Raw genomic sequence first — 27,809 nt, 5'->3', positions numbered from 1 at the left:
TAAGGAGCTACTTAAACTTTAGACTTTTAGACTTTTAGACTTTTTGTTCTTGTGTGAGCTGGACTCTTTCACCTCCTCTGAGAGTTCAGTGTTGTGGATTTTTCCTCTAATTTTTTTTCTCCTGCTTTATTCTCTAATCTCCCAAGTTATGTTTGCAGCACTCAAAATAACACCTGAAACAGTTCTGTCACGCAGCCTTGTCCCTAGTAAACATTTCCAGGGACATGGTAAACATTGCTGTGGGTTATTTCCTCATGTCATAGAAACTGATCAACAAATAAAGTATTGTACTTAATGTTAATAGTCGAATTGTTCAGCTACCTGCTTAAGAGACTGGTTTTCTGAACTGCAGCCAAGTTACATAACGGCTTTCACACTTCAACAAACAAGTGTCAGGGAAAGACGCCTGTGGACCAGGAAAAATCCCTCCAATCATCCCAACCGTAAAATCACCCTAAGACCACTTTACTCCAGGGGAGACTGAACGTATGGAACAAAGAAGGCAAGAGCGCTCATGACTCAGATTTATGATCTCACATCTAATCGAGACCTTCACAGAGAGCACCAACTATATTAACATTACAGACATGATCTCTTCCACAATAAAAATTGCAGGAGATGGAAATCAACATAAAATGTGACCCAAGCTTGACCGTTGTGCCAGAGGGTGCTGTCAAGGAATGTTATGTAGAGGTCCCTGGTGAGTCACCTGTTTGGCTTTGCTTGGTCTGTCTGAAGTTTGGGAGTGTTCAGTCTCACTCACACAGCGTCACCTGGAGCTGCATCAACACCCACCCCTTCTTAATAATATGATTGTGGATGTGATGGTTTTAACTCCGCGAGGAGAGGACCGGTTCAAACATTTCTATTTTTAGACCAAAATCAGTGAACCTGACAGAATGAAGTATCATTTGGCTTGAAAGTAAAACTGAAATGCTCATTATATTAATTATGTTTTGTTTGCTTGATTGGATTAACAGCCTGTCTGACAACTGGTGGCTGTCAAAGTAGAAGAACAAAGTGCCTTTTGTAAGAAGCGCAAAGAAGAGTTTTATAATTGCAAGCTCTTTACATATGCATATGCCTTATACATTAAGCATACACACATATGCACACACATTTTCTCTCAAACACACACACTCATAGCAGAGTCCCCCGCAGTTTCTCAGCTACAGTTGAATGAAAGCCCACACAGCCATCTGTTATGAGTGGGTAAAAACACAAGCAGCAGATGAGGGTCATCTGACTATATAAATACATATGATTTACATTAAATCATTATCCATTGCACATCCACAGTGGACCAAGTCTGTAAGCTTGGATGTATTGACAATTTGCACAATGGGATGAATAATGATGTCAAACATAAGGGCTGGCACCAGAGGTGTCTATACTGTTATGGGAACTTGTACATAAGCATGCACCGAAATATCATATTAACTCTGTAACATACACAACTACACATTTACAAATAGATTCACATAAAAGAAAAACAAAAGTTCAGAGTTCCAATTACTCACGGATACAAAAACAGCCACAGGGTCACGAGCAATAGAAATATCAAGTAAGTTACAAACCATACAACACAAACCAGCAAATATCACGCTCGGGATGTTTATCATGGTCCTTCTCCATTCTCTGCTACTGAGAAATGTTGATCATCTTTTGGGGTCTTATGCATGTACACTTAATCACACAAGAGTGTTCCACATGTTCTCTTTTTGGGGGTTTACTTTCTCTTCAATTTGTTGTGTCCTAAACTCTTATTCCCACAATTATACTGTCCTATTTTATCTTTTGATTTATGTTTTATGTCGATGACTTTACCTTAAATGCTCTGAAAAGCACTTTGTAGCTCTGCATTGTAAAGCAGTGAGCCTGGTGATATATATTTTTGTAATTGACAACAAATCCCATTAAAAGACCAAAACTAACAATGTGTCAGTCCATGTCTCAGCACCTTCTGACTTTCCTACCCTTTCCATGGCCCTTAGTCCCAACCCAATTACTTCCTGCTAAAGACATAAATCCTTAAAAGGGGGTGGCAAATATATGGTTTAATTATTTTGTAATGCTTTACTGTAGGTTTAAGTAAACATTACTCAAACAGGAGGAAATGCAGTAGTGTGTTTGTTGGGAACTACTTTCTGTTGTGGATTAATACACATTAGCTGCTCTAGTGAGTATTTACAGTAGCAGGGAGGTGTGTGTGGGATTGACTCAAAATGAACTACAGTGCCCATGTTCATGGGACATGTCACCCAGTGTAATTAATGCACATCAGTCAGTTCTAAACTACACATATTGATTGTTGCCAATCTTATCATTTAAAAACAAAAGGATATCGTTATCATCTGCCACATTAGCGTTTGCAATGACGCTTTCAAATAAATGGCCATATTCCACACAACCTTCCATAACAAACACTTAGTTGAAGCTGGGACATTATTTCCGCTACTTCTCACCACTGGAGAGGACATTAGTGTAAAGAAACGGTACAGATTTCATCTCTAAGCCAGCTTGTTAGTGCCTCATTTAATTTATTCACTTGATATCATTTAATGCTTATTTTATCTACAGAAGAAAATGATTAATGGACAAACAGACAGAATGGTGAGAGGATTAACAGAGAAAATGGATGGTAATGCTGCATGGACTAAACCAAACAAGGCACAGTATGAGCTGCTTTAATGCCTCCCCAGTGTGCTGGTTAGTCTCCAAAATGTCAACATATTGATCATTACATTGTGAGGGCTTTTCTTTGTTGGTTGAAGTCTCCAATTAGAGAATACTTCCTGGCATTTTCAGACAGTTGATAGCCGAACAGCTTTAATGAAGTGTTCAAGCCAACTACTGCAGCTACTGCATGTTTGCAGTCAAAAATGTCTTAACTGGAGCCTCCTGTCCAATACACACACACACAGTTACAAAAAACACATGGTGAGCACAGCAAGAGCTTAATTGGACATAAGTCCTTTCTTCTTTTTATATGCATGTGCAAGTGTGTGTGTGTGTGTGTGTGTGTGTGTCTGTGTGTGTGTGTGTGTGTGTGTGTGTGTGTGTGTACTCACCTCTCTCCATTGTTTGGTTTCCACACCTTGTGTGTAGAGCACGCATACTGTGAAAAAGTACCAGATAAAGACAAAAATAGATGAAATATTTCAAAGGAAATAAAAAAAAAGAGCCAGAAAATGAGGAACAGAAAAGAGAAAAAAGAGAAGAACTATCAGGGAAATGCAGGCAGATTCAAAATGGGAAATCAATGGGAGGGTTTTAGCTCCAGTAAAGTGAACAAACAGCCACTGCACCCTGAGCAAAACAAGGATTTCCCAAATCACAGGGCAACATACTCACAAAAACATACAAAAACCACACTGAGAGGGAGAGAAGGAGAAAGGACTCTTCTATGCTTCTACGACATACTCACATGGATCTGACTTGGAGAATGTGTCTTTATCCAGCAGATTTCTGGAAAATAGAGATACAGAGAAATAATTGTTACTCATACTGGCAAATTGCTATCATACAGGTTCTAAAGGGATGACTTTCTAAACTAACTTTCCAACTCAGTCATTTCACTTTTTTTTTTTTTAAAGTTTTTGGGTTTTTTTTGGGGGGGGGGGTTGCCTTTACTTTGATAGGTGCAGTGAGAGAGAGACAGGAAAGTCAAGGAGAGAGAGAGGGAATGACAAGCAGTAAAGGAACGCAGGTCAAACTCGAACTCATGGCTGCTGTTGTTAGGACTAAGCGCATGTGGTACGTGCACTACTGGTGCCCAATCATTCAGTAGCCTATGTTTTGACTTTTGTGCATACATACATATGTTGTAGCTGTAGTTTAAAACACCACCATTAATTACAGAGCTTAAATCCTGCTCTCCATACTCATGAATATAATTGTTACATTCGAAACTGACCAAAGCTGTTCGGCGTAAACAGGCTTTGGTTTCACTTTACCTGGTTTGTTTGTTTGTTTGTTTGTTTGTTTGTTTCATTTGCAGAATTCAACTTTTTGGTAGCTTCTGGTAACTCTCTGCAATGTTTTTGTTGTGTTACATTTCTTCCTCCGATGTCAACCTCTGACTGTAGATTCACATGAAACAATGCAAAAGTTGGATCTCTCCCTTTCAGAATTTTCTCCACCACACTTTGCATCACAGGCTACCATGACACCTTGCAAACAGCTCAAGGAAATTAAAAAAAGAGGAAAAACACACAGTAGTAGATGGCGATGCAATTTTAAATTAAATGTGATCTAACATTCAACAAAAGAGGAAGAAAAACGATGGCCCTCCACACACTCAACATCAATCTTCAATAGTGGTTTTGCTCTGCAGTCAGCCTCTGATCCAAAAACCACTTAGTGTTAGGGAAATATCATGGTTTTGTTTGTGGAGCTTTGTTGGCAAGGTTACAGTTATAAACACATGGTAAGTTTAGGGAATGATTGTGGTCAAAACGTTGGCGGTTGGAAATTGCACAGTAGTCATGTAGTCATGTCATCAAAAATGATGTCAGCATGTTAAATGTATTTTGAATTTTTCATTATTAAAAGGAAGAAAAAGGGTTTGGGGTAAATATTACAGTTGCTCTCTCCTCCTCGTCTTTGTCTCAGCTGGATGGAGGAACATGTCTGTGTTTGATTGACAGCAGCTGCCAGTGAAACGGCATTACACAGAGGGTGCATACTCAGCCAGGTTTGGCAAAAAATTTTAAAATGATGTTGTGGTTCGGATATTACTCTCTGTCTCGGGTCGGGTTTGGACAGAAATATGTGGCCTGACCGCACTCTATTACACCGTAGAGAACAAGAGACAAAGTAAAGAAACTTGCCTGTAAACAGTGTATTGTTAGTGTTGAAGAGTTAAGACCAAGCAGCAACCTCCGGGGCTGAAAAATGAAGCCCACACAGAAGTGTCAAAAATTGCAGTTCCTCGAATGGCCACTTGAGGCTGGCTTGAAAAGCAAGTCAAACCCAACCCCAAACCCAACTTTGCAGCAGAAATAAACATGTTTACAGCCTGGTACAAAAAACAGGTTTTGGTCTCTATAGCTAATTTCTCCCTTCATGACAACTGTACTGGGGTGAATTTTTATATGACTCACTAATTTAAATTATATTAAGGCTTAAAGTTCTGCATAATTGAAGGCGTGCTGCTTTGAGTGACAGATGGGTGAATCTATTCTTGCCACAAACCAGCATTCACCTCAGCCTTGGCTCCACAAACACCACATCTCTTTGCCTATTTTCCGATTAGCCGGGAGTTAGGTGGAGTCAGGCACTGCCAAGATGGCAACACTGGAGCAGCCCACTCTGAGCTTCAAACCGCCCTTCAGAAATCTATGGGTGACCTCACAGAGGCTGAGCTGAGCAGCCAATTAGCGATCTAGCCAGTAAAGGAAAACAGCAAACTAAAATACAGGAATATGACTATGCTGTTGATACACATGCAAAGGAAGTTCAAATCAATATACCCATTTGGTTGTGGTTTCAATCAATGACTATGTGCTACTTAGAGGTAGTTTTACTGCTTGGCTGGAGATAATAGCATAGATCAGACCACAGTCTCGAAGTGTCTAGGTGCACAATTCAATTTTTTTTTACATTTACAATATCTTGCATGTGCAAGTCTGATGTCTATAATGCGCAGATACAAACATTCATACATACATTCACAGATACAAACTCAGCTGGCTAGCAGGCACATCAGCGCAGAAAATTGTTGGGTTTGGTATCTCATACAATGGCAGCCTGATTACCAGCATGTCTGAATGCTTATCTCATTCTCTGCCCTCCAAACACTCACCATGCCTCCCTCTTTGCAATGGCATGCACTGTTAAATATTTTATATTTAAAGCAAGATAACTTTTGTGTAAGATTTTCTTTGCGCCATTGTGCTCTGTGAATTAAACTGTTTATTCAACTTATACAGATGTGGTGGTCTTTGGGGGCATGTATGTTTAAAAATATTTTGTTGCTTAAATTGTAATTAGTAGGCTACCATTAATTCCTTTATTAATTGATTTTATTAGCTAATGACAGTTACAAAAGCTATTGTCAGTAGTCATAATTTCAGTAGGTCACCTATTACAGATCACATTTTTAAAGGAATCCTCTGAGCCTGAAGTTTGATTAGTGCCTGCAGGACTGATTCTCATGAAAAGCTGGAGGCAGAAAATTATATACTTGTGAACTGCGAGGAGAAAGACAACCAAAAAGGTCATTGTCAATGGTCTCTTTCACATTGTGTTCTCCTCCACCTATCTGTCCCACTCCACCCTCCAGTCTCTGTCAGTCTGGGCAAAGTGCTCTTTTGTGAAATTATTTTCTATATGCTAATATGTGCTTCACACAAGAAAAGAATGACATGCACAGGAAAAGAACCATACGATCCATTAGTCTGTAACTAGTAAATCATTCACTGCTTGGAGGATATATCTGTAATCATTATTTTGTGGGGTGGATTTTTTTATTCATTCATTTTACATATGATTTATTGAAGATAAATTTCATTTGAAAATGTAGAGTCTATACTGCAATTCCAGCTTACAATCCATTATGTAAAATACAGGTAGACTTGTGGAATAAATTGATGTTTCTCTTTGTAAAATATAGTAATCAGGAGTTCAACAGCTGTCCTTCATGTTTTCTCAGTAGCTTCATATGTTTTTGATCTTTAATTTAGAGACATATTAGAAACCATATTAGAAACCATTAGGGACAAAACATACATACAAGACCTTTTATTGTGTGTGTTTTATATGCCTTACAAGCCCTGAGATACATCATTGAAATTCATTGTAAGACTTGTAGGCTCAGAGATGTTCAAGAGTCTTTTATCTGAGACACCGCGGAGAAGTTAATCGCTTTTTGACTTCTGACAGTGAATGTGCCAATGGGGGTCGTTCTGTGGCATTCTCGTGACTGTTTCTTTTGGAGTATAATATTTCTGTGTTATTTTCTTTTCATGTGAACTTGGATCAACCAGTCAGATTTCTTAATGTAACTGCACAAAGCACTGTTGAGAGATTTTACTGGTTTGTTAGATGTTAGATTGAGTTTGACTTTCTAACATGGCTTTCAACAGATTTCTTTGGAGCACAAAGTAGGATATTTAAGTGGACAACAAAACCCCAAAATCTTCTAAACATCTGCTAAACGTCAAATGTCCGACATCTTTCTGAAGTTGCATTGATGTCCGATGCCTGTTGGGAAAGTTATTGCAAATTTCCGTTGTAGCCTTCTGTGATCTGTGTTCAAACTGTTACCCTAACTATAACCGAAGCTTCATTTACTACACCGAACCCAACTGCTCGATCTAAAAGAGCGAATCTAGTCTAATTCAGTTGACAATGCAAATAAAGTCTGTATGAACCAGAGCCGGTGAAACAACCACGGATATATTACAAGAGCTGGATATAGTGTTCCAAGACACCATTTCAGTGAATGAATTGGGTGCTGAAAAAGATTTCCAGTCTTTCGGATTCTTGGCTCACCTGACATGTATTACATTCTTTCTGTCTGGCCGGCTGCCATCACACATGAAAACAGAGATTGACAAAGAACCCTCTTTTTTATGTTTTTTCTTTCCTCACTGTCTTCCACGCACTTTCCTACTCTATCTTTCTTCCTGAGCTTTACTGTACTATAATGCATTTTCTATGAATCTGTTTTTCTTAATCTCTCAATGTCCGCCTGTGCTTTGAGTGCCCATGTTACACCTCCATCATGGTTGCTTGACCTTTTCATAATGCCTGCCAGAGGCCAGTGTGTACCCAATACTATTACCCTTGTTGTTTTCTTTTGCTCGCTTGGTCACTACAGTGACATGAGAGCCCTCACTCAAAATGTCAACACTTGCTGGCCCCTCTGATTCTTGTTGCTGTTTCGTTATGCTTTCATTTTCCTCTGCAGTTTCTGTTGTTATAAATCTTCAGGTGTGTTCTTTCATCAGCCTCAATCTGTTTTGATCTTTTCTCTGCTCCTGTATTTCCTCCTCTCTCCCCTCCATAGCTTTCAAGAGCAAGGTGAGAAGACACTGATTAAAAGAAAAGAAAAGAAAAGAAAAGAAAATACATGAAATCCTGAAATTTTATGTTTTTCATCTTATGTTCAAATTTAAAAAGATGACAATAGCTAATGTTCTGTGATGGTTGAAAGTTTTGCAGCATTTTAAATATAAGCAGCAGAGTCCAGGAAAAAGTGCTTTTCATTATAGTTTGATCTAAATTGAAAAGAATAATGGAATTGGTACTACGCAAGCAAGATAATTCAATTAACAACACAGACTTGCACACTGAATTTGAAAGTCATTTCATTCTAATCAGAAAAATTGCACTGCTGCAACTCCAGCAGAAGAAAGGGAATTTGAAAAAAACATCTCACTATTCTCAGTTTATCATGCTTGAACGCAAAAATGTTCCAGGAAAGTATTGTTTTTAATAATTGGATGTTTTGTTGAGTTTAATTTATTCAGCCTTTTTCTAAATATATGTTCAGACACATTTGGACCTTTTCCATCCAGGAAACAATGTGATGCAGCAAACCCTATTCATTTCTGCTCCATTGTTATTGTTTGAATATGAGTCCTCAGTAAATTTGTCTGGCAACCATACACGTCATAAATGCTTTAAATTGTTGTATCACAATCTCTAAAATTATGTCACTAATAAGTTATTGATTGTCATTTCGGGTGTAAAGACTCGCTGGTTTAAGCCAAGGAAAAGCACAGATTTGACCCAGATTTGTCTTGTTCAAAATTAAGTTCCCATGTTGTAAGGACGAGCTTTGAAGACACCATATGTATCCACGCTGTCGCGCTCCTAGTTTTCAAAATCAAAATCGCGTAGGTTTCAAATTCTTATTGCAAGTGCTGTAGTTGATGCTGATTTGTCGTAGAATATGGAAAGAAAACCCCAGGAACACACTTCATTGTTTCACAAAGACCAATGAAGGAAATGTTGTATGAGAGACTGCACTGCGTTACAGAAGCTAGTGGAACAGAGGCTATAGCTCAAACATGAATTCAGCTCTCTATTTATATGACTGGAACTTTGTTACCGGAAAAAGAAATGTTAATTTGAGTGCACACTTTCACAAGTATTCTGTCTTTGTACTATCTCATTATTATAGTAATTACTGCTGAATTTGAGTGTGAGTTGTTGTATGATATAACAAGCCAGAAACTTCATCCAAAAACAGTGAACATAGAAGCTTCATTTTCCTTTTTCTTTCATAAAGAAACTGCAGAGGAGGCTGCTATTTTTCTCATATTGTCTAAAAAATTATACATGAATCCTAATTAAGATAGTCTGGGACCTGACCTTTCATTTGTTCTTTTTTTATATTTAGAGCTGGTAGTTCTGTGTGCCTCAGATCATATTTAAATCCCTGTAGCCTATCATTACCAATTAGAAGAAATCAAAGACAGTGAGTGTAAAGGTTGGCACCATGTGCCTTTACATTTCCCTTGCATGGAAAAATAACATTTGAGTGAACAAGTAAATGCCAAAGAAAATTTTAAAACCACCCACCCACCTGTATTTGTCTGTGTTGGAGAAGCAAATAAAGATTTCCCTTGGATTTTCTCCTGAGTATATGACACATTGCAATGCTACAAAAATCTGATGTATTTATTCATTTATTTATATGTCTCACTGAAAAATGAAGACTGGCAGTAATTATGACATAGTCACCTCTTCCTGTACAAGATGCTGTACAACTAAAATAACCACAGGAAGTTCATAGGTGCCATGGGATTTACACCTAATGTATTCAAGGAGTAGTAAAATAACTTCAAAATGTTCTTCTAGTACAGGAAAAATATTCTCACTGAAGTATTTTATCATAAAAAAGACTGCAAGAGTAAGAGAGTCATGACACTGAGGTTGAGCATTGTAGTGTCCTGGTTAGTTTTATAGTAGTTGCCTTGCTCATTAGAACAATAGCAATATTCACAATTGACATTTAACAGTTGCATTTTTCAGTTGAGTGTGTGTGTGTGTGTGTGTGTGTGTGTGTGTGTGTGTGTGTGTGTGTGTGTGTGTGTGTGTGTACTGTGCAGACATTGTCAGTCAACCACTCAAACATCCAGCCCATTATATTAGCATTTTGCTCCCATTCTCGCTCTCTTTCCTAATTTAGTTCATGTTTTTCCTGCACACTGGTCTAAAATGAATCAGCCCATATACTGTAAGTCACCCACCACTGCCTCCTCTCTGTCTCTGTCATTTCCACCTCCTGTTTATCTGTTGGCTGTGTATTATCCCTCTAATGGTCTCTCCATTATCTCTTATGTTAAATGTAGCCTCAAGTTGCTTTCATCCCTGTGCCACTGCTCTTTTATTTTCAAACATTCACTCAGTCAACACATATATTTTTAGATGTGACCAGCAGCCGGTTTAAATCACTCTATCCCAGTCCACCGTTTACAAGGCAGCAGTCACAGGTTCAAATCCGGAAGAAAACAAAAACTGCAGATAGTGTGTATGTGAGGAAAACAGTTTTAACTACGCACTATTTTGGTTTATTGAAGCAAATGTTTGCACTTTTGATTAACTCAGTGTTTGTTTGGTAAAAGAGCTTCTGGACACAAAGTGACCCTCACGCTGCAGCTAAAACATGTTGCTGTCATATAGCGCCTCAGAGAGTGAATATGACGAGCAAATGCCACATACAGTATATCTTTAATCAAATTAGTTATGATGGAGAACATACTGGCTCTCCCACTCGGAAAACAGTGTGGCTTTGTGTATGACAATTGTCTCAGTCTCTGAATTAAACACAGTACATCCTCTTTATGTCTCAAGCAAGAACATCCTCTTTTTTTCTGCTTGAGGCAGTAAGAAGAGATAATTGGTGAGGAAGATGGGGGTTTTTTTCATACTTTTCCAATGACATAAACAAGATTTTGTTTTGTGGAGCATGATAGATGAGCAGCCTATGTTACTATGGTGATACACTAAGATTATACCCACAACAAGCTACCACTGTAATTTTGTGATCCCATCCCATCTTATTGTATTTGATGTGGTTCTTAAATACTGTGTAGAAAAGTTTCTAGTGATTGGTTCATTTGGTGCATCTTCATGGTCTCACTGACACAAGCTGCATGTGTTGGATGTTGCAAAGATCAAATGAATAATGGTCATCATGGCGACAGAAAGCTCATCATTTCCATCTCGAAAATTAAAAAGCATTAAGAAATTCATAAAAACAAACAACAAAACAAGAAGAGACCACAGTTAAAAAACAATGTCATGCCAGTTCACGTAATCTGAAGAGCATGATAATTGTAGTCGGGAAACATAAATACACATAAATGATGATTTATGTATTTGATTTACCAGCAGCCGATTTGGTTTTACATGTTATAAATTATAAATAAAATATATGACTGAATCATTGTCATTAATGATAGCTCAAGCTGATTTGAAGGTAAAGCAGTGTATGTTCTCTCTCTGAAGATATGAGAGAGGTGTTCATTTATAAATGTTGATTTAGAGCCCATCTGCTAGATCTGAGACCCCTCCTTTCATAGACAACCTCCAGTTATGGTGGAGGTGCAGCCATTTGTAGTGCTCAAATATTCCTCTGCAAAAGAATAACCTTAGAGAGGTTCCACACAGTGCGTGTCTCACTAAGGATGCTTTGAACACCTGTGCAGTTTATTAGATTCTGCTAAGCCTTGCCACAAACACTCCTTTATAAAGGTAACACTTTTGTTGGCACTGTTTCAGAGTGATGTTTTATTCTGTCTGAAGTTTGTGCTGGTTTTGCTTTTATCTGCATTATTCATTTATGTTGCTCCTGTTCTTTTTCACACCAGTTCTGCATATGGGTAGACAAAATAAAATAATGTGAATTCTCAAATACTGGCCAAGGCCTTTATTTGCCTGAGTGGCGGAGAGAATCTGGCTTTTATTATGGACATATACATACACACATACATATATATATATATGTATGTATATATACGTATATGTGTGTGTGTGTGTATACATACATACATACATATGTACTGTACAATACATGCATAGACATATGGCAGAGATGAGTATAAAGACACTCAACCAGGAAGTGGGGCAAAAGCATGACACAAAGGCTGCATTAACTCAAGCTTCAAACACCAACACCCAGCCAGCAGCAGCTCAACCTGAGCGTACTAAAAACTAGGTCTGCTGAAACAGAACCTCATCAAAGCAATTGCTTTATTATCCTGTGTCAAGTGTAACCCCAAAAGCATATGCCTTCCTACAACACCAGCCCCAAGACAACAATGGTTCTGTCCTAAATGTAGAAGTAAACCTCACCCAAAATTTCACCAAATGAGATGCTCATCTACAACAATGCACAGACAACATGTCAAAACTCCAGAGCTTTAGTGCAAAGGGCACATGGAAGTTCTCAAATGAGCCCAAGAAAAGTTAAAGTGATGTTAAGATTCATAACTTGGCAGAGAGTTTGAAAATGGTTTTTAAGAGAATATGTCTGAAGGATTGCAGACTATGGTAATTACTGTAAAATACAGTCCTCTTATGTTAACAGTGAAATCTCCTGATGCTTTTCCCACAAAGTAGAAATCTCTGTGAACAGGAATGTAGCTTGAAAGAAGTCTCTAATAATTTGAGGTCAATGCATTTTGCAGAGCAAAGCCAGAAAAGAAAGACACGTAGACACTTTGAAAATATTTGATAAATTGAAAAAAATTGCTCCAACATTTCACCAGGATGATGAAAAAAGAGCTGTTTCAATTAGACGGGACTTAGTTCTAAATATGCCTTTAAGAACAAGAGTCAGCTTTTCACCGGGGCATCATAAAACTACAGCTATGACATGAAATATTTAAAATGTGTCACCAGATTTGCATTAGGTGTTACGTAATAAATTTCAAAGGGATTGGCAATACTAAAGGGGTTTCAAACTAACTTCCTGAAGCACAACTTCCCTTATGTAAATGAGGTTATGAAAAGATCTGAGATGTGCAGAGGCAGCGGGGGCAGGATTTGGGTATGTCTCTGTGCACAAGGGAATCTGTGAAATCAAGAGAGCAGGAATGTAAGAGAAAATCAAATGTAAGAACAAGGAAAGGAGAAGAGAAAAAAATGTGCGTCAGGGAATGTGTGTGGAGTTTGAAGGAGAGAGAATGAGGGAGAAAAATGAAGTCCTCAGAGATTGGATCAGAAATAGACTGAGTATAACGGAGTTCCTCTTGCACAGGGAGAAGAAACAAGGGCCTGTTAAACAGACTCACAGACATAGCTGACTTTATTTACAGAGATCTGACACAAACCACAATAATTAGACAGCTCCTTCCCGGTAACCTGCTGGAGGTTCCTCAGCTCTCCAACTCCAACTGCTATGAGTGCGGGCTGAGAAAAGGATGATAAATATCTAGGGATGAGTGGTTCTTTTTGAGCAGGCGTTTCAAGACATGCAAATTGAGCTGATGGGATTCTTGACTTGGAAAAGAGTACAAGTCAGCATAAATAGGCTGCCAAGGGCTAATAAGTAAAACTCTGGGAGCTGACAGATTTTTCAACTTGACTGAAGACTCCTCATTCATACTGCTCACCTGTAAAATAAGTATAGAAGATGTATTCATTCACTGTATTGTATCATCCCTGTTTAGACATCATTTCATGCAACTGAGCCTTGGCTGGTGCAAAATGTTACGGACGCTTGTGTGCCACTGGCCAACGTACTATCACCACATTATTGCTCACATTTGAACAATGTTTCCAGCACAGTATTCTCTGAAAATTTACATCCAAGAAAAGACTGTGAAATTTATATGTGCATCAAGGGTGAAAGGTTAACATCGAGGGTGTATTTTTCTGGTGCAGGGAGGACAGTTTGTGGGTGTAGAATGAGTCTACACTGTATTCATAGAGCGCAGGCTCTGTGACCTCCTGCGTGCACACAATGCACCACAACACAACTGGGGGAAGGTGCGCATGTGTGTGTGTGTTGCTGTAGAAAATAAGAAAACAGAGCTGGGTTCTTATCACCTGCAGTATCACTGAGTGAATAATAGGCTCAACTGAAATGGAGCAAAACTGATTTTGCAAAATATTCTGCAAGTTTGTATCGAAGTATAAATAAAAGTTGACTTTTTTTCTTCCTGTGTATCAGGCACACCTGCACAGTCTAATGCAATCAAATGCAGTAGCTCTGCCATAAATTGTAACTTTATGAAGCTTGTACTGTACTTTTTTTTTGTTAGATGTGTTATTTCAACTGTTTGTTATTGAGGTCATAGCTACTAGTGTTGTGCTGGATTACATTTTACTAAAAAGTGTTTATAATAATGTGTCCCTCTCATGCATATGAATGGGGTACACAAAACAGAAACACCTTAATATACAATATAATATATATACCTTATACAATAAAATAGTGTACAGTGTAACACCACCAAGTATGACCTCAATAATAAACACACTGTTGAATAAACACCTCTCTGACAAATAAATAACTAAATAAACCTTTACAAAGCCAGATTATGGCAGAGCTCTTGTACTGAATTGCATTTGATTGTACAGGTGAATCTAATAAAGTGGCCACTGAACATCCGTGAGAACAAATACATATTGTAGCAAAAGAAAGATTGTTTGTTTTAATGATTCTCATTAGTAAATGTTAGAATCATTTCATGAAATTAACAAGATATGTCATGCATCCATGCTGTCTCGAACAACACAAAGACATGTTTTCTGATCTTGCATCCCCACGCCAGATATGTTTTAAGATGTGATAACACCATGGTTACCAGCCTTGACAGCATGGCTGGTATTGTTTTCACCTTGTGTGCGTGTATGTGTGTGTGTGTGTGTGTGTATGTGTGTGTGTGTGTGTGTGTGTGTGTGTGTATGTGTATGTATGTGTGTGTGTGTTTCTGCGTGGGTGCAAAATGTGGTCCTGGAGACACTATAGCATGAACTCTCTGTAGTTTTGAGCACCTTGGCAGGTGTTTATGTCCGTCTATCTTAAGACAGGTTTTGTCACCATGATAACGTCACAACCGGGCATGATACTGTCATGAAACTGTACAAGTGTGTAATTGAGATCAACACGAAAGCTGACATTTTGGAGATGGGTGTGGTCAAACCCATGATCACTGGGCACTCATGTAATAATGTAGTAACTACTGAATCCTCATGGGTCAGAACATCAACATGTTGACGGGTGTCGTAGTGTGATCCCATCGCAAGATCGTCTCTGGTTTTGTCACTTCCCTGCTTACAGCTCATTTTCCTGATGCCATATCTGTGCTCTATTAAATCACTGCTAATACAACCCACACATTTCCTACCGCAGTCACAAGGCAAAACACAGGTTGTGTGGTTTTTATTGTGGAGCAGTCACGGGAGACGCAATGTGTTTGTAACCGAGGACACTGCTGACAGCTATCATTCATCAAAAGTGTATATACAAAACCTGACATGGCAATTTTATATTATAACTTTTGGGGAAAAAGACAGAAGTACAGAATGTAAAACTGTACTTCTGACTACTAGTACTGACTCAAACCAATTTTCAACCATCCTAAATGTCACTGCAAAAGATAATCATATAGCTTGACGCTCCAGTACTGATTATATCTTTGTATGTTAAACAAATCCTAAGCTTAACAAACCCATAACAGATGCATTTCAATAAAAAATGTATTATGGACAAGATAAAAAAAACCCTGACTTTTTCAGCTCCTAAAAGCCTGATGTTTTGAAAACATAACGTTTTCATACAGCAATGTCAATTTGTCACTTAAGGAAAGCAGAAGCAGTCTGAATGTTTTCCTCAAGGACATTTAAGCTGGGATGGATTGTAGTGTGGAGGCTATCCTTGCACCTCTTGAATGAAAAAGCATTGCTGGTGAGACGAAATGAGAGAGACGAGGGGATGGGAGCGGTGGATGACAGAGGAAGGGAGTAGTTAATGAGGGAGGAACAGGGTAAAAAGAGAGGGGACTCGAGGAGGGGGGATGGAGTTGAAAAGTAATAGAAGATGGAAAAAGGAAGGAGTGAACAGATGGGGAAGGGAGAAAAGAGGAAATGTAGAAAAAGAAATTAGGGAAATGTAGAAGTAGAAGGAGGGTATGTTTATAAGAGGGAAGAGTGTTTGATAAAGCATATGCAGAACAGCTTTATTAAAGCTAGATGAGGTATAAAGCAAAGCTTTCATTGGCCCTTTATCACTGTCTCTCATCTTATCAGTGTCTTGTTGTCATTTGCACTTTCTTATTACTTGGCTAATGGAAATACGTGTTCTTTGATTCATGGTGTTGATATAAACATCCACCTTTGCAAATTCATAATAATTGTTTACAATTTATGTTCTCTCATCCATGTTACACCCATAACAAAACCGCAAGCAGTAGCAATTCAGAAATAAAGCTCTCTTCATAGCCTCAATCACCTCATTCCAAACTGTGGTGCTGGCATTGCTGTAGCATTGGATCAATGGCAGAACCAAGCAGGATCGTTTTTCCCACCAGCTGTTGAATTATTCAGGCCAGGACTTCCTCAGGGGAGATTCCTGCTCAGCCTGTCAGACAGGCACAGCGAGCTTGCAGCCTGGCAGGGAAGCTCAGGTTCATCACAAAATCCCCAACAGCATGGACTGCACCATGGCCCAACTCAACAGAGGTCAGGTAACGGGCAGCAGTGCCTACTGTATGGTTAGGACGCTGCTAAACTGTGGTTCATTGATCATTTATAGTTTGTGGCATGTATTTTACTGTGACGGGCAAAATGTGATGCATGACTTTTTATTTTCAAAACTGGCAGGTAAAGGAGACAGCCTATCCCACAACAGATATCAGCTTGTATTTTGTAGGTTAAAATTTATAAGCAGGAAATGTCCAGTATAGGGATGGGAATTTTCAGTAATTTAAATTTTTGAGTACTCTTATTACCTCATGAACAATTATTCGCAAATTATAAAAAAGAAATACGGGAGTTCCGCTTGTGTTTCCAGTTGGACATAGACCTCCCCGACCAAGCCTACTGTTTGGCTGTCGGAGAACATGATATAATGATATGCAAGTTTAACGCCACATATCTTGCACTGCATGTTATTGTCGTCTTTTTTTTTTTATCAAAGTATTTCCTGACATCACTTTTCCTAGTCACAGCTGCCATAGTGCACGTAACGCTAACTGAGTTGAACTAATGAAGCCAAAAATAACACGTCCGCAGGTGCGTAGCAGTAGTGACATGCTACTCAAATAATGACGTCAACAACCCATCCCTAGTCCGGTACTGCCTTCATATCTTCACACGGGGAGTGAATGCAGCAAAGATCTTGAGATGAAAACCAAAATGTAAATGGAAGTGAGCCCACAATGTAAAAATAATATCCTGGGAGAAAAACTTTTGAAAAACTGTTTCAAAGTAGGTCAGTGTAAAATGCATGATTGTTTCAGTGAAGTGGGTCACTGAATGAGGATCTCACAGTCGGATGTTCCTCCTCTTCCAGCCCCTAAGACATGTTCCTTTAGCTAATGAGCTAGTCTAGCTATCACAAAAACTGTGGCACACACAACATGTAAGCAGGCTGGAATAATATCAAAACTAATCCTGCAGGCACGCAGCTGGCCACCAACGTTGTTAGACACACATATTTGGTTGAGTGTAAGTTATGATGTCAGGTACCAAAATTTATCGTCAGGACACATTTTCAGGCAGAGGAGATTTAGCATTGAAAAGTTTGAAAAAGAAAACATGTTTCGAAGTGCACATCCTAATAGCTGTATAAGAATATTGTTGAATGCAACTCGGCCCTTACATGTGTGCGCAGCAAAGCTCACACTGACTGAACCCTGCAGCTGACTACCAACGTCATTGGACATTGATATTTGGGTGAATGTAGGTTGTGACGTCAGGTGACCAAAATTCAATGTTAGGACGGCAAAGGCCAGCGTCAATTTGACATAGTATACTGACGACAGCTGACGTTGATATTTTGTTGGTTTTGAGTTGTGTTGTTAAGTAACCGAAATCCAAAGTCTTCCAAATGTCTCATGCCAACACCATCTTGACATGAAATACCAACATATTCCAACGTCTGCTAAACGTCACAATGTCAATCAGGCAACGTTGGGTTTTGAAGTCAACCTGAATTTAATTTCCAACTTGCCAAAGGCATTCTAATTATACTTAGTTACTTGACACACAGACATTTTGATAAAACACAACTATGCAACAAACAATCACTATATAAACTAAAACAGGTCCTAGTTGTCATAGTTGATACTCAACCATGCAAATCTGCCTTTTGGGGCCCCATGGGAGCCTGGGCCCCTAGGCAGTTGCCGGCTTTGTTCAGTTGGTAATCCACTTTGAACTATGAATGTGTGTACAAAATTTCATGGCAATCTATCCAATTATTGTTGCAATATGCTGCAGTGCAGCATGCATGGCTAAAACTGCAGAGGAACCGCAAAAAAAATTGCAGGAGCTCTAAAATAAGACAAATGACACTTCAAAAGTTCATAATGACTTATTTACTGTGAGAAAAGAAAAACTAATATAAAGGGATCTCAGCCAATATTATGAGAATAAAAAAGTGCTATCATTGCAGTAATACCTTGACTTGGGAACTATAAGTTGTTTTGAGAGCTGACAGAAAAATGTATATACAGCTATACTTACAGTCATTTGTTTGAATTCAAGTCCACAACAATAATTGTCTTAAACCATCACAAATGCAATCACATCCTTATGAATGCAGCCAGGAGAACAAGTTATCCACTGACACACACACACACACACACACATAGACACACACATTTTTTCACTCATCCATTATCTATTTTCCCTCCGGGCGTTGGTAGCTCCATAATCAAATCCAGTCATCTCACCCACACACTTTTCACACATCTCCAGCTTTGCTGTACCACATAGGACCATCTTGCCCAATCATCCCATCCTGCGCTGGGGGGCTGGCTGCCAGAGCTGAAATAGCACTGCGAGCTCAGAATAGGCAAACAATCTCACATGTACTCTGAGGAGTGAACTAAGTCATGGATCACTCACTACAACATGCTGACTGGTCCACAGTTGGTAAAACCAGCCTTATAAAGAATGGCAGCATTAGACCGATTTCATTCATTTCTCAATCTCAACTGTGTAATAATAAAGTTAGATTAATTATGTTGTCAGAATTTAGCTTGAGTTTTTTTCTGTGGGGTGCCAAGAAATCAGCTTTCAAGGCTCCGCAGGTACAATATGTGAAGGATTTGAAAATTCGTTGTTATCTATAATTAATTGCAACCATACTCTGCTTTGACAAATAAAGCCATAACTGCTGCGGTAGATCCCTTGTCAGAACAAGTTTGTAATTCATGATGAGTTGCAGCATGTGTAGAGAACTGAGTGACTGATACTGCTGAGTGTCCCTAAAAGACAGAGAGACTTTATCTTGAAAGTCCTAGCACCTATAAGCATTCTTGCTGCTGCTCCACCAGCGGCTGGAAGTATCCAATCACCTGTGTTCACAGCCATCACTGGCATGCCATTCAAATCAAATTAGTTCATTGTACTCGATTCAGATGCATCACCTCACATGGACCTGTTCCTTGTGACAATGAAAAAGCTCCATCTGTCTAATTGCCAGGTGATGGTAGCTGTCCACAGCTGTGACTCACCATCCTCAATAGCCCTGACTGAGAACTATTAAGCTCCCATTACTCCATCACATATGCCGAGGACAGATGCTTCTACTGCTGCACAGTGGGTGCAGTTCACACAGAGTAAATGACTGATGATGCACCTGTCTTGTTTATCAAATGGTTTTGATGCTCAGAGTTTTGGTGTATTGTATTGTTTTATGGTTTATCTTTATATTTCAGGTGAAAAAAAAGGGAAATCTTCCACAGGTAAGTCTTTGAGATGACTTTGGAGACAAGATATTCACAATTTGAAAAAGTGACACTATAATACCTCAGCTGGAAAAGGTTTTTATATGCAATTTCACACATATCACACGTGTTCAAAGTACTAACAGTGATTTATTGCCGCACAGAGGGCAGAGCCAATCTGTGATTTAGCGGATTTAATGATGTGTGCGTGTCTTTTTTTCACATTTATGGCTTATTATCTGACTCAAGCACGTGTGTGTGTGTGTACATCTGTCTCTTTTAAACACTCTCTATTCTAAGAGTTGGCTACCTACAGTGCACTGAATACTGAACAACAAAAAACATAACAATAAAGGTGTCAGTTGGTATTCATTCAGAATGAAAAACTTTGTCTGCCAGTTCAATCCTCATCCTTCACAAGTGAGAAAATAGTGATTTATTCTTAGGCTTTTGGTTATCACTCATTTGGTATTATCTCTAAGCATTACACAGGTCATCCTATGCAAATACCACTTCTGTTTCTATCACAGGTTACATTTATTTGCTGCGCGCTCCACATAATGTTTAGTGCCTGCAGAGCTGTAGCGTCTTGTTTTTGTTTGATTTGTCAGTAGCTGCTGCTGAAAAGTCAAATGAATCCAATTATGCAATAACATAATAAGACTCTGGAGAGTCTGACAGCAATCCCTCAGCCCAGTGTAACTCTGATACAATTATCAGGGAGGCGAGGCAAGCATGGTCTGATGTTAATAATGGCTCCCTCAATTAGACAGATGATTCAGGTGAACTATGATTCCCCACATGAAGATCAAACATGTATAAATCATTAATCTGTGGCCTGAGAGAAGATTAAGATACAAAGTTTTCACTTTCCCAGTAGGAACAGTATGTATGCAAATGTGCAGCTATCTGAATGAGTTTATCATGCACACATTTTTTTTGTTTTTTTGTTACAATGTCATATTCCAGCACAGTGCTGCTTCTGACCAAGATTTGAACAATAGAAAATTATGACATTTAGTCTTTTTCCAACACCTTTCGCCAGTATGAACACATCATTTACACTCTGGTAGTGTTTTGTTTTCTCTGTAGTCTTCATCCATCAGAATAAAGCTGGCTGTAACGTCCCTGATAGCACAGGGCTTGAAAAGAGTGATGATAAAAGTCTGATGCCAAACTGAAGTGATAAAAAATGAAACAGAAACTACCCAGCTGAGTTTCACAAACAGCACCACTTATTTGAAGGCTGGCCTTTGAGGTTGTCAAAAACAAAGCACTGCAGCCATATATCTATTCGCTTATAGACCATAGTGAAAAGATTCATGTTATTGTAGTCATATTTATGGTTCCCGGGTAAAACTGAACTTGACTAGGCATTCTGAGACTTCTGCTTCACACGCAAATGTTATATTTCACGGCACCAAACAGAGGCCACAGCCCTCTTACCACAAGCCTTCGTAGCTATTTAGGACAGAGAGAAAGAGAAAGATTGTGTTTAGGTCATCTTCCACTTCCCCAGTCCTTCACTGATAAATTTGACTTTGTCTTCCCATGACTCCTCTGCTCTTGCCAGTCAGCCAGCAAGCCTGTCAGCCAGAGAGCACAGATCAAAGCCCCGTTTCAGCCTCTCAGCCACTAAAGCCAGAATGACAGTGAGCCATCATTAACACTCGTGGAGAGCGTTACCCTTCTTCCTTTGGACTTAACATCACTTATGTTCAGTGGCTGTCGACCACAGCCTCACCAGACCTTGTTTGTATTCATGGAGATTCTCTCTCCCGGCCATGAGAGCTGTAAGATACGAGCTTTATACAAGAGTGCAGGATGGAAGAATTTGATGGCTACAGGAATGAGACAGTTCATTCTCAGCAGCAGAGTTGACACAGCTGATTATAGCCATTGCTGTGAGAAGATGCTGACAACTGAACAGTGCTGCTGTCAGGGCTGAAGGGGATTATTGGGTGTCGGGTGAGGAGTGACAGATAAAAATCAGCATCTTTTAGTGTCATGGTAATGAAAGCAAAAAAAAACCCATAAACAAGTCTTTTTGGGAGCAAAGATGGTTTCTTTTTGTCTTTTAACATTAACATAAAAGGAAGGAAAATATTTTTGAACTGCAGACGTTAGCTTTTGACATGTGGACATTTTATCTTTTCAGCATGCCCATAGTCCATGTTATTGATTTAATGAAAGCATTAGTCACAGTCTGTCCGTCAGAGTGCGGAAGGCACTGAAGGAACAGAGCAGTCTAACTCTGTAAGTCGTCACATACAGACATTTGGTCAGGACCCCACATTTTTCAACGTGCAGGGTAGTCCAATAGACTTCCATTGTTCTCTGCTGCGTTGTAAGTTGACACCTGGGTCATTTAGACCGCAGGCCATTATTATGACTTTTAAGTCACAGTCATTTTTTCTGTATTAAACCCCACCAGTCCTTCCCTAACCTTAACCAAAGTTTTGTTGCATAATCCTAACCATACAGGACTCTGATGTGACAGTCATGCATTTTGTACATCCTCTGTCCACCACAACCAATCCACTGCCATTAATGAATGTAGCATTCATTCATTTTAAAAAAATACATTGCCTCTGCACATTGAAAATTGGTTGTAACGGGGTCCTGACCACATGTGACGAGTTGGGAGTGAGAATGTGTTGGAAAGAAGGAAACATCATTGAACTGTGAAAGATAGTAAATGGTGTTCAGAAATGCCGTTGCTGTCTGCAATGCACTCATCCAAGGTGTTAGTAAGTTAGTAAGAGGGCAGAAAATAATTGATTGGTTCTGCCAGGTCAGGAGAAGAGAGTGTTTCATGCTGTAACAGCATCCGAATGTCCTTTTGTATGCAAACAGCGCCACAAACACACGCCAACATACAATATGCTGTCTGATTCAATGCCGTTTTGTAGGCAGAAAAAAAAAAGTTTTGTAAGCAGAAACAACAACTCTGATGCATATTTAATAGGTACTGCTTCTTAGCTTCATAAAGTCTTTTAATTTGTCTCCCAAATGGACCACATTGCTGTGGCACACTGCTTCTTTCCAAAACAGTCTTAGCACACACACCCATGCTGCTGTCTACTGGCTTATCTGCAGAAGGAGCTACCAGCAGAGCAGAAGAAATGAAATACAAGGTCTGTGAGCTGCTATCACCAGATTTTGTGTAATGGCCCCCAAGAGGCCAGGTCTGTAAAGGAGAAGGTCGGAGTCAGAGGGAAGCAGACTCATCAGTGTCGCTGGTGTTACTCTATCTTAATAACACTGTAATTTATACAGAGTTCACTTTGAGAAGTTAAAGGATGCATGACATCAACAAGAAAAAAATGCATGTTTAAAATTTTTTTCTTATAGCCTATTCGTCTTCACTAGTTACTTTATCCATGGAAGAGAAAATCATTTTTTTACCTGATGCTCCTGTTGCTCTTTTTGTCGTGCTTCACTTTTCATTTAAAGTCAAGTTCTGTCTGAAATTAGGGATCCTGCATCTCAAAAATGAATGTAAACTGGGCTGTTTGAAGGGCAAACCTGCAGGAAGCTTGAAGTAATTAAAGAGGGCGAGCCTTAGAGAGTAGTCAGTTACAGATCTGCAGCACCAGCAATTTAAGACCTGCACTTCTGGAAAATATGGAAAAATAAAAAGTTTTTTTCAAAAAGTCTGGAAAATCAACTTCAATCAATTACTTATATACTCCAATTTCTTGTAAGTGGATATATCTTATATATACAATATATATATATATATATATATAACTACAAATAAGACTAAATATTTCTCTGTAAGTGAGCTAAAACTCAGCTTAAAAAGTGATTATATGTCAATGTTGCATTTGCAACTGCGTTTACACTGTCCCAACATGGCCAAAAAAATCATTCATTGCAGGTTTAAATTGTGCTGTCCCTGTAACACCTGGGTGTTTATTTTGAAAGTATCATAATTATTAATTCCTCTCATTTGCTGCTTGCACACAATTCACAGAAATGTTACATCACATAGATGAGTGAGACTCTCCTGCAGCCCCTGTGCTGTTGGTGGTAATAAAACTAAATCTCTCTGTAGGATCTTATTTTCTCTTCAAACACGCTGGTCTCTTATTTGCATTTCCTAATGAGTTCACTTCCCTGTCCTTTAGTTACTGTGCACTGACGAGCATGCCCACCTCAATGTTTTCTCATCTCAGTCTGTCTTCTCAGTCTTTGTTTATCCGCTCTCTCACCATGCACACTAGCTTTTTTCCTCTCTCCCCGCCTCTATCTCTCTCTCCACACCTAATTTTCCCTAACCTGCTAAAGTCAGTTAGGCTGTGTGATATCAGGCAGTGTGCCCAGTCTGTTGTGCGACAAAATTACTGTCAGCATGTGTGTGTGAGAGAGGGAGAGAGACACAAAAAGGTTTATCATTTTGGTTTTGGGTGGGTCATCTGCAAGATAATTATGTAGCGATTTGCAAAGCTGAATTCTTGCTTCATCCACCATATTCTGGTTATGGTTAATTAGCTTTGATGATGGTTGTGGTGCAGCATATACTCACACCAAAAGTGCTCAAACCTAGAGAGATGAGATGAGAACGAGCAAGGGATGATAAGCGTCAGATCTCCCTTGGGCTTTTCTACACTGAGTGCAATGCTTTAATATCTGTCCCAGATACAGACAGGAATCTATCAGATGGTGGAACCAGGTTTCTCATAAGCACAAATCTGCATGCAGTGGAGACCATCCAGACATTTAGCAGGGGAATTTAATCATAGCAACATATGCAATGTATGCCGGAAACAAGCTGAGAAATCCCACATCCCCACTAATTATCCCTACCTCGAGTTACTGGTTAGAATAAAAATTCAGCAGTTACAAGATCCATCTTCACCTTATTGAAGTTCTCAGATTAGGTGTCACTCTCAAGAAAAGGACAATCCATTGATAGAGTAATTGGTTCCCTCGGCTCTGTGTTCAGTCAGTGTGAACTTTGACCAGTTGCTTGTTGACACCATTTGTTTCCCATCACCCCACTGCACATACATGTCAGGGCTGAGATGCGTTCAACAATATACAACTATTAAAACAGATGTTTTGTTCAAAACTGTTCTTAAAAAGCTTCAACACCAGATCTCCACTGCTTCAGAAATGCCACAGTTTAAAACCAGTTCCAGATTAAGCTATTTAATAGCTAGTGTAAATCTCTTTTTAGTCACTAGGGCTGTTAGAGCAAAAGCCTTAGTTAACCACTGATTTTGATCTTAACTGTCTGTCTGACAGTTAATTTAATGGTTTCTTTCCTGCTGTGTTCGGTGCATTTTGGTTCAGTACTTTTTGCGTAATCCTAAATAAACAGAAATGGGTGAAAACAGAACATGCTTGGTGGAGGTAAAAATATTTATACTTAATCATTTTTTGTGGTGTACAAAACAAGCAATGACATATGTCAAGAGGTGTAAATTGGGAAACAGATGGAAAACCTTTTTCGTCATGCAGAGGAAAGAATATTTCCTCATCCAGATGGTTAGAAGAGTGTTTGGGGATTTTGTAAATACTTTCAGTAACAATGGGAATGGTTGTTAAACATCCTTCTGGGTTCTTCAAAGTTTGTCTTATATTTATTTTTCAGGAAAACAGATGCTTAATTCTCTGACTCAAATGGAATGATGATTTAAGAGATGCACAAACTGGAGCGAGGTCCAGTCAGGTAGAAGTGAAATCCAGGCTTTAGAAACTCAGAAATTTAGTTGGTGAATCTGTGGATTTCTTCCATTGGCTGTGCAGGTTCCACTTCACAGCAGAAATGCCAGGTGAGGCCATTGCTTATCAATACCACTCTCAGCAGCTGGGGCTCCTCCATTGACTGACCTACTCTTCAATACATTAGCCGGGCAGTCTCTCCTCAGCTGACTGGAGAGACTGATAAATGGCTACGGACCACATTAGACACATAAGTACTTCTTTATATTGTTTGAATTGACTGGAGCAGAAGTGGGAGGGCAGATGTGAATGGAACTGGAGACATAGAGCAGGAACAGGCGACTATGACTGGAGTTTGTGGCTGTAAGATTTATACCTCCGCTTTCCTGTCCACACGCCAGTTACAAACCTCTCCCTTTATTTCTCCCCCAGGAACTAGACCATTCGCTGACAAGCCCCATGGGAGTGTAAACACCGGTTTAAGAAAAAAAAACACCAGTTTGATTTTTTTTTTTTTTCATGGTGTTGTTTCAAACTATTTCACCGTTTTTTCTATTTCTGACACAGCTCCTGAAGGCCAGGCTTTCCCACAAAACTTCAACTTCAAAAGATGCACAGTGAGAAATGTGAACACGGTGGCAGACTGTCTGTTCATATAGAAAGCATGGTTGAGGTTAGGCAGCTAAAACCACATGTTGAGACATGGGGAAATATTCATGACTTCCTGTATTGGTATTGAAGAGAAAGCAAATCACTAATGCAGAATACTGTGGCAACTTCCTGCCACCAAATCCTTAAGTCTTCCTCCCTCCCTGACTGAAAGACAAACCAATTCCTATCATTTCCCCCCTATTTTACTGATCCAGCGTCCACCCACCCCCCTCCGTGTGTCATTGGTCTTGATAATAACACGTTGTCAAAAGCAGGGGGTGTATCCTGTAATAAGGGGTATTAACCCAGAGGGAACAGCTATCATCATGATTTGGAGGTTTTTAGAGAGCACATGTACTGTACATGGTGACAAAGGGAGAAAAGCGAAGAAGACCCAACAGGGAGCCTCTTATCTTGAATAGGAATCTGACTCACACAACATCTGTACAAAGGATTTAAAGGATTTGTGAGGCCTTGAACTGCTATTACAGGCATTTGAATGTGACAGAAAGATTTAACCGCTGATTTTTTTCTGCTTCAGGAGGGACTCATACAGAAGCCTAGTATTAAATATTTATTATAACAACCACAGGCAATGAAGTGTATGTAGGAAAATCTTAAGTAAGGTTATGAGAGCAACCTTTTGCACACTTCAGTCTGTATAGCTCATTAGGGTATATGTCAAGTATGATCACAGTGAACCCACCCCCTAATCAGTAAGCTTGTTCAGAGCATGTTACATATATATTCCATACAATTTGCATCGAAATTACTTACATTTTATTGAAAGTTTGAATCTCGCAAGCATCAAATATATGCTTTTCTTTATGGTGAAATCTCAGCCTCTCTTGCTCTCTTTATTGCTCACACACACACACACACACACACACACACACACACACACACACACACACACACACACACACACACACAAAGTAGCAGTGAAGCAGAAGGGCAAAGCATTGACCCTTCCCTTTCGATTAATGATTTCTTCTTCCCAAACTCCTCTTCTTTCTGGTGGGAGGCATCTGCACCACTACTCTCTTTTTCCAACACACACACACACACAAGCACACACACACACACACACGCACGCACGCACGCACGCACACACGCACATGTTGTTGGAGGAATCATTTGCATATGCATATTGCATGGGGTTGTCATAATAGGACTCATCATTTACCTGAATGGTGCTTAATTGCGCGTCACTGAGGCATTTAATCCCAACTGCCTCATCATTACAGGCTGAGGAACCCAAAATCCAAGATCATGCAACTACAACACTTTGCTCGTCGTCCTCTCTCCACCTAAACTGATTCTCCACTATCGCCCACCATTTCCTGCACAAGCAAGCAAACTATTGTTAGTGCAGTAAATTGAAACACACTGTTTTTTTTTTTGCCAGGGTTTCTTTCTTTTTCTTTTTTTTTTCCTTAACTCTGAGCTGAGAGATGTGGCAGCAAGCTTCTCTGAACGCCAGAGAGCCCATCAATAATGCACACACAGCTTGTTATAGCTCAAACTCACTCTGCTTCGATGGCTCACCAGCCCAAAACCCAGCATCAAAGACCAGAGAGATGTGTGTCTGTGTGTGTTCCTGTGTTTTTTTTCCTGTGTGTG

General features: G+C 39.3%; 1 protein-coding gene across 3 annotated transcripts in view; it reads right to left on the bottom strand.

Annotated features, from left to right (window-relative positions):
• LOC111221742 (copine-5) overlaps window positions 1-27,809 on the bottom strand; it is a 115,426-nt gene that overhangs the window by 86,391 nt on the left and 1,226 nt on the right. For all 3 annotated transcript variants that reach the window (XM_022745278.1, XM_022745279.1, XM_022745276.1), the window contains exons 2-3: window positions 3,428-3,468; window positions 3,072-3,118 (exon numbers count right to left, since the gene is read on the bottom strand). In XM_022745278.1, coding sequence (XP_022600999.1) covers window positions 3,072-3,118; window positions 3,428-3,468 — 88 coding nt within the window. The remainder of the gene's footprint in view (window positions 1-3,071; window positions 3,119-3,427; window positions 3,469-27,809) is intronic.

Source organism: Seriola dumerili, unplaced genomic scaffold (assembly GCF_002260705.1).
Source record: "Seriola dumerili isolate Sdu_G_001 unplaced genomic scaffold, Sdu_1.0 BDQW01000088.1, whole genome shotgun sequence".
NCBI classification, from domain to species: Eukaryota; Metazoa; Chordata; class Actinopteri; order Carangiformes; family Carangidae; genus Seriola; species Seriola dumerili.
The sequence above is the reverse complement of the archived record's forward strand: the minus strand, read 5'-3'. Positions and strand labels throughout refer to the sequence as shown.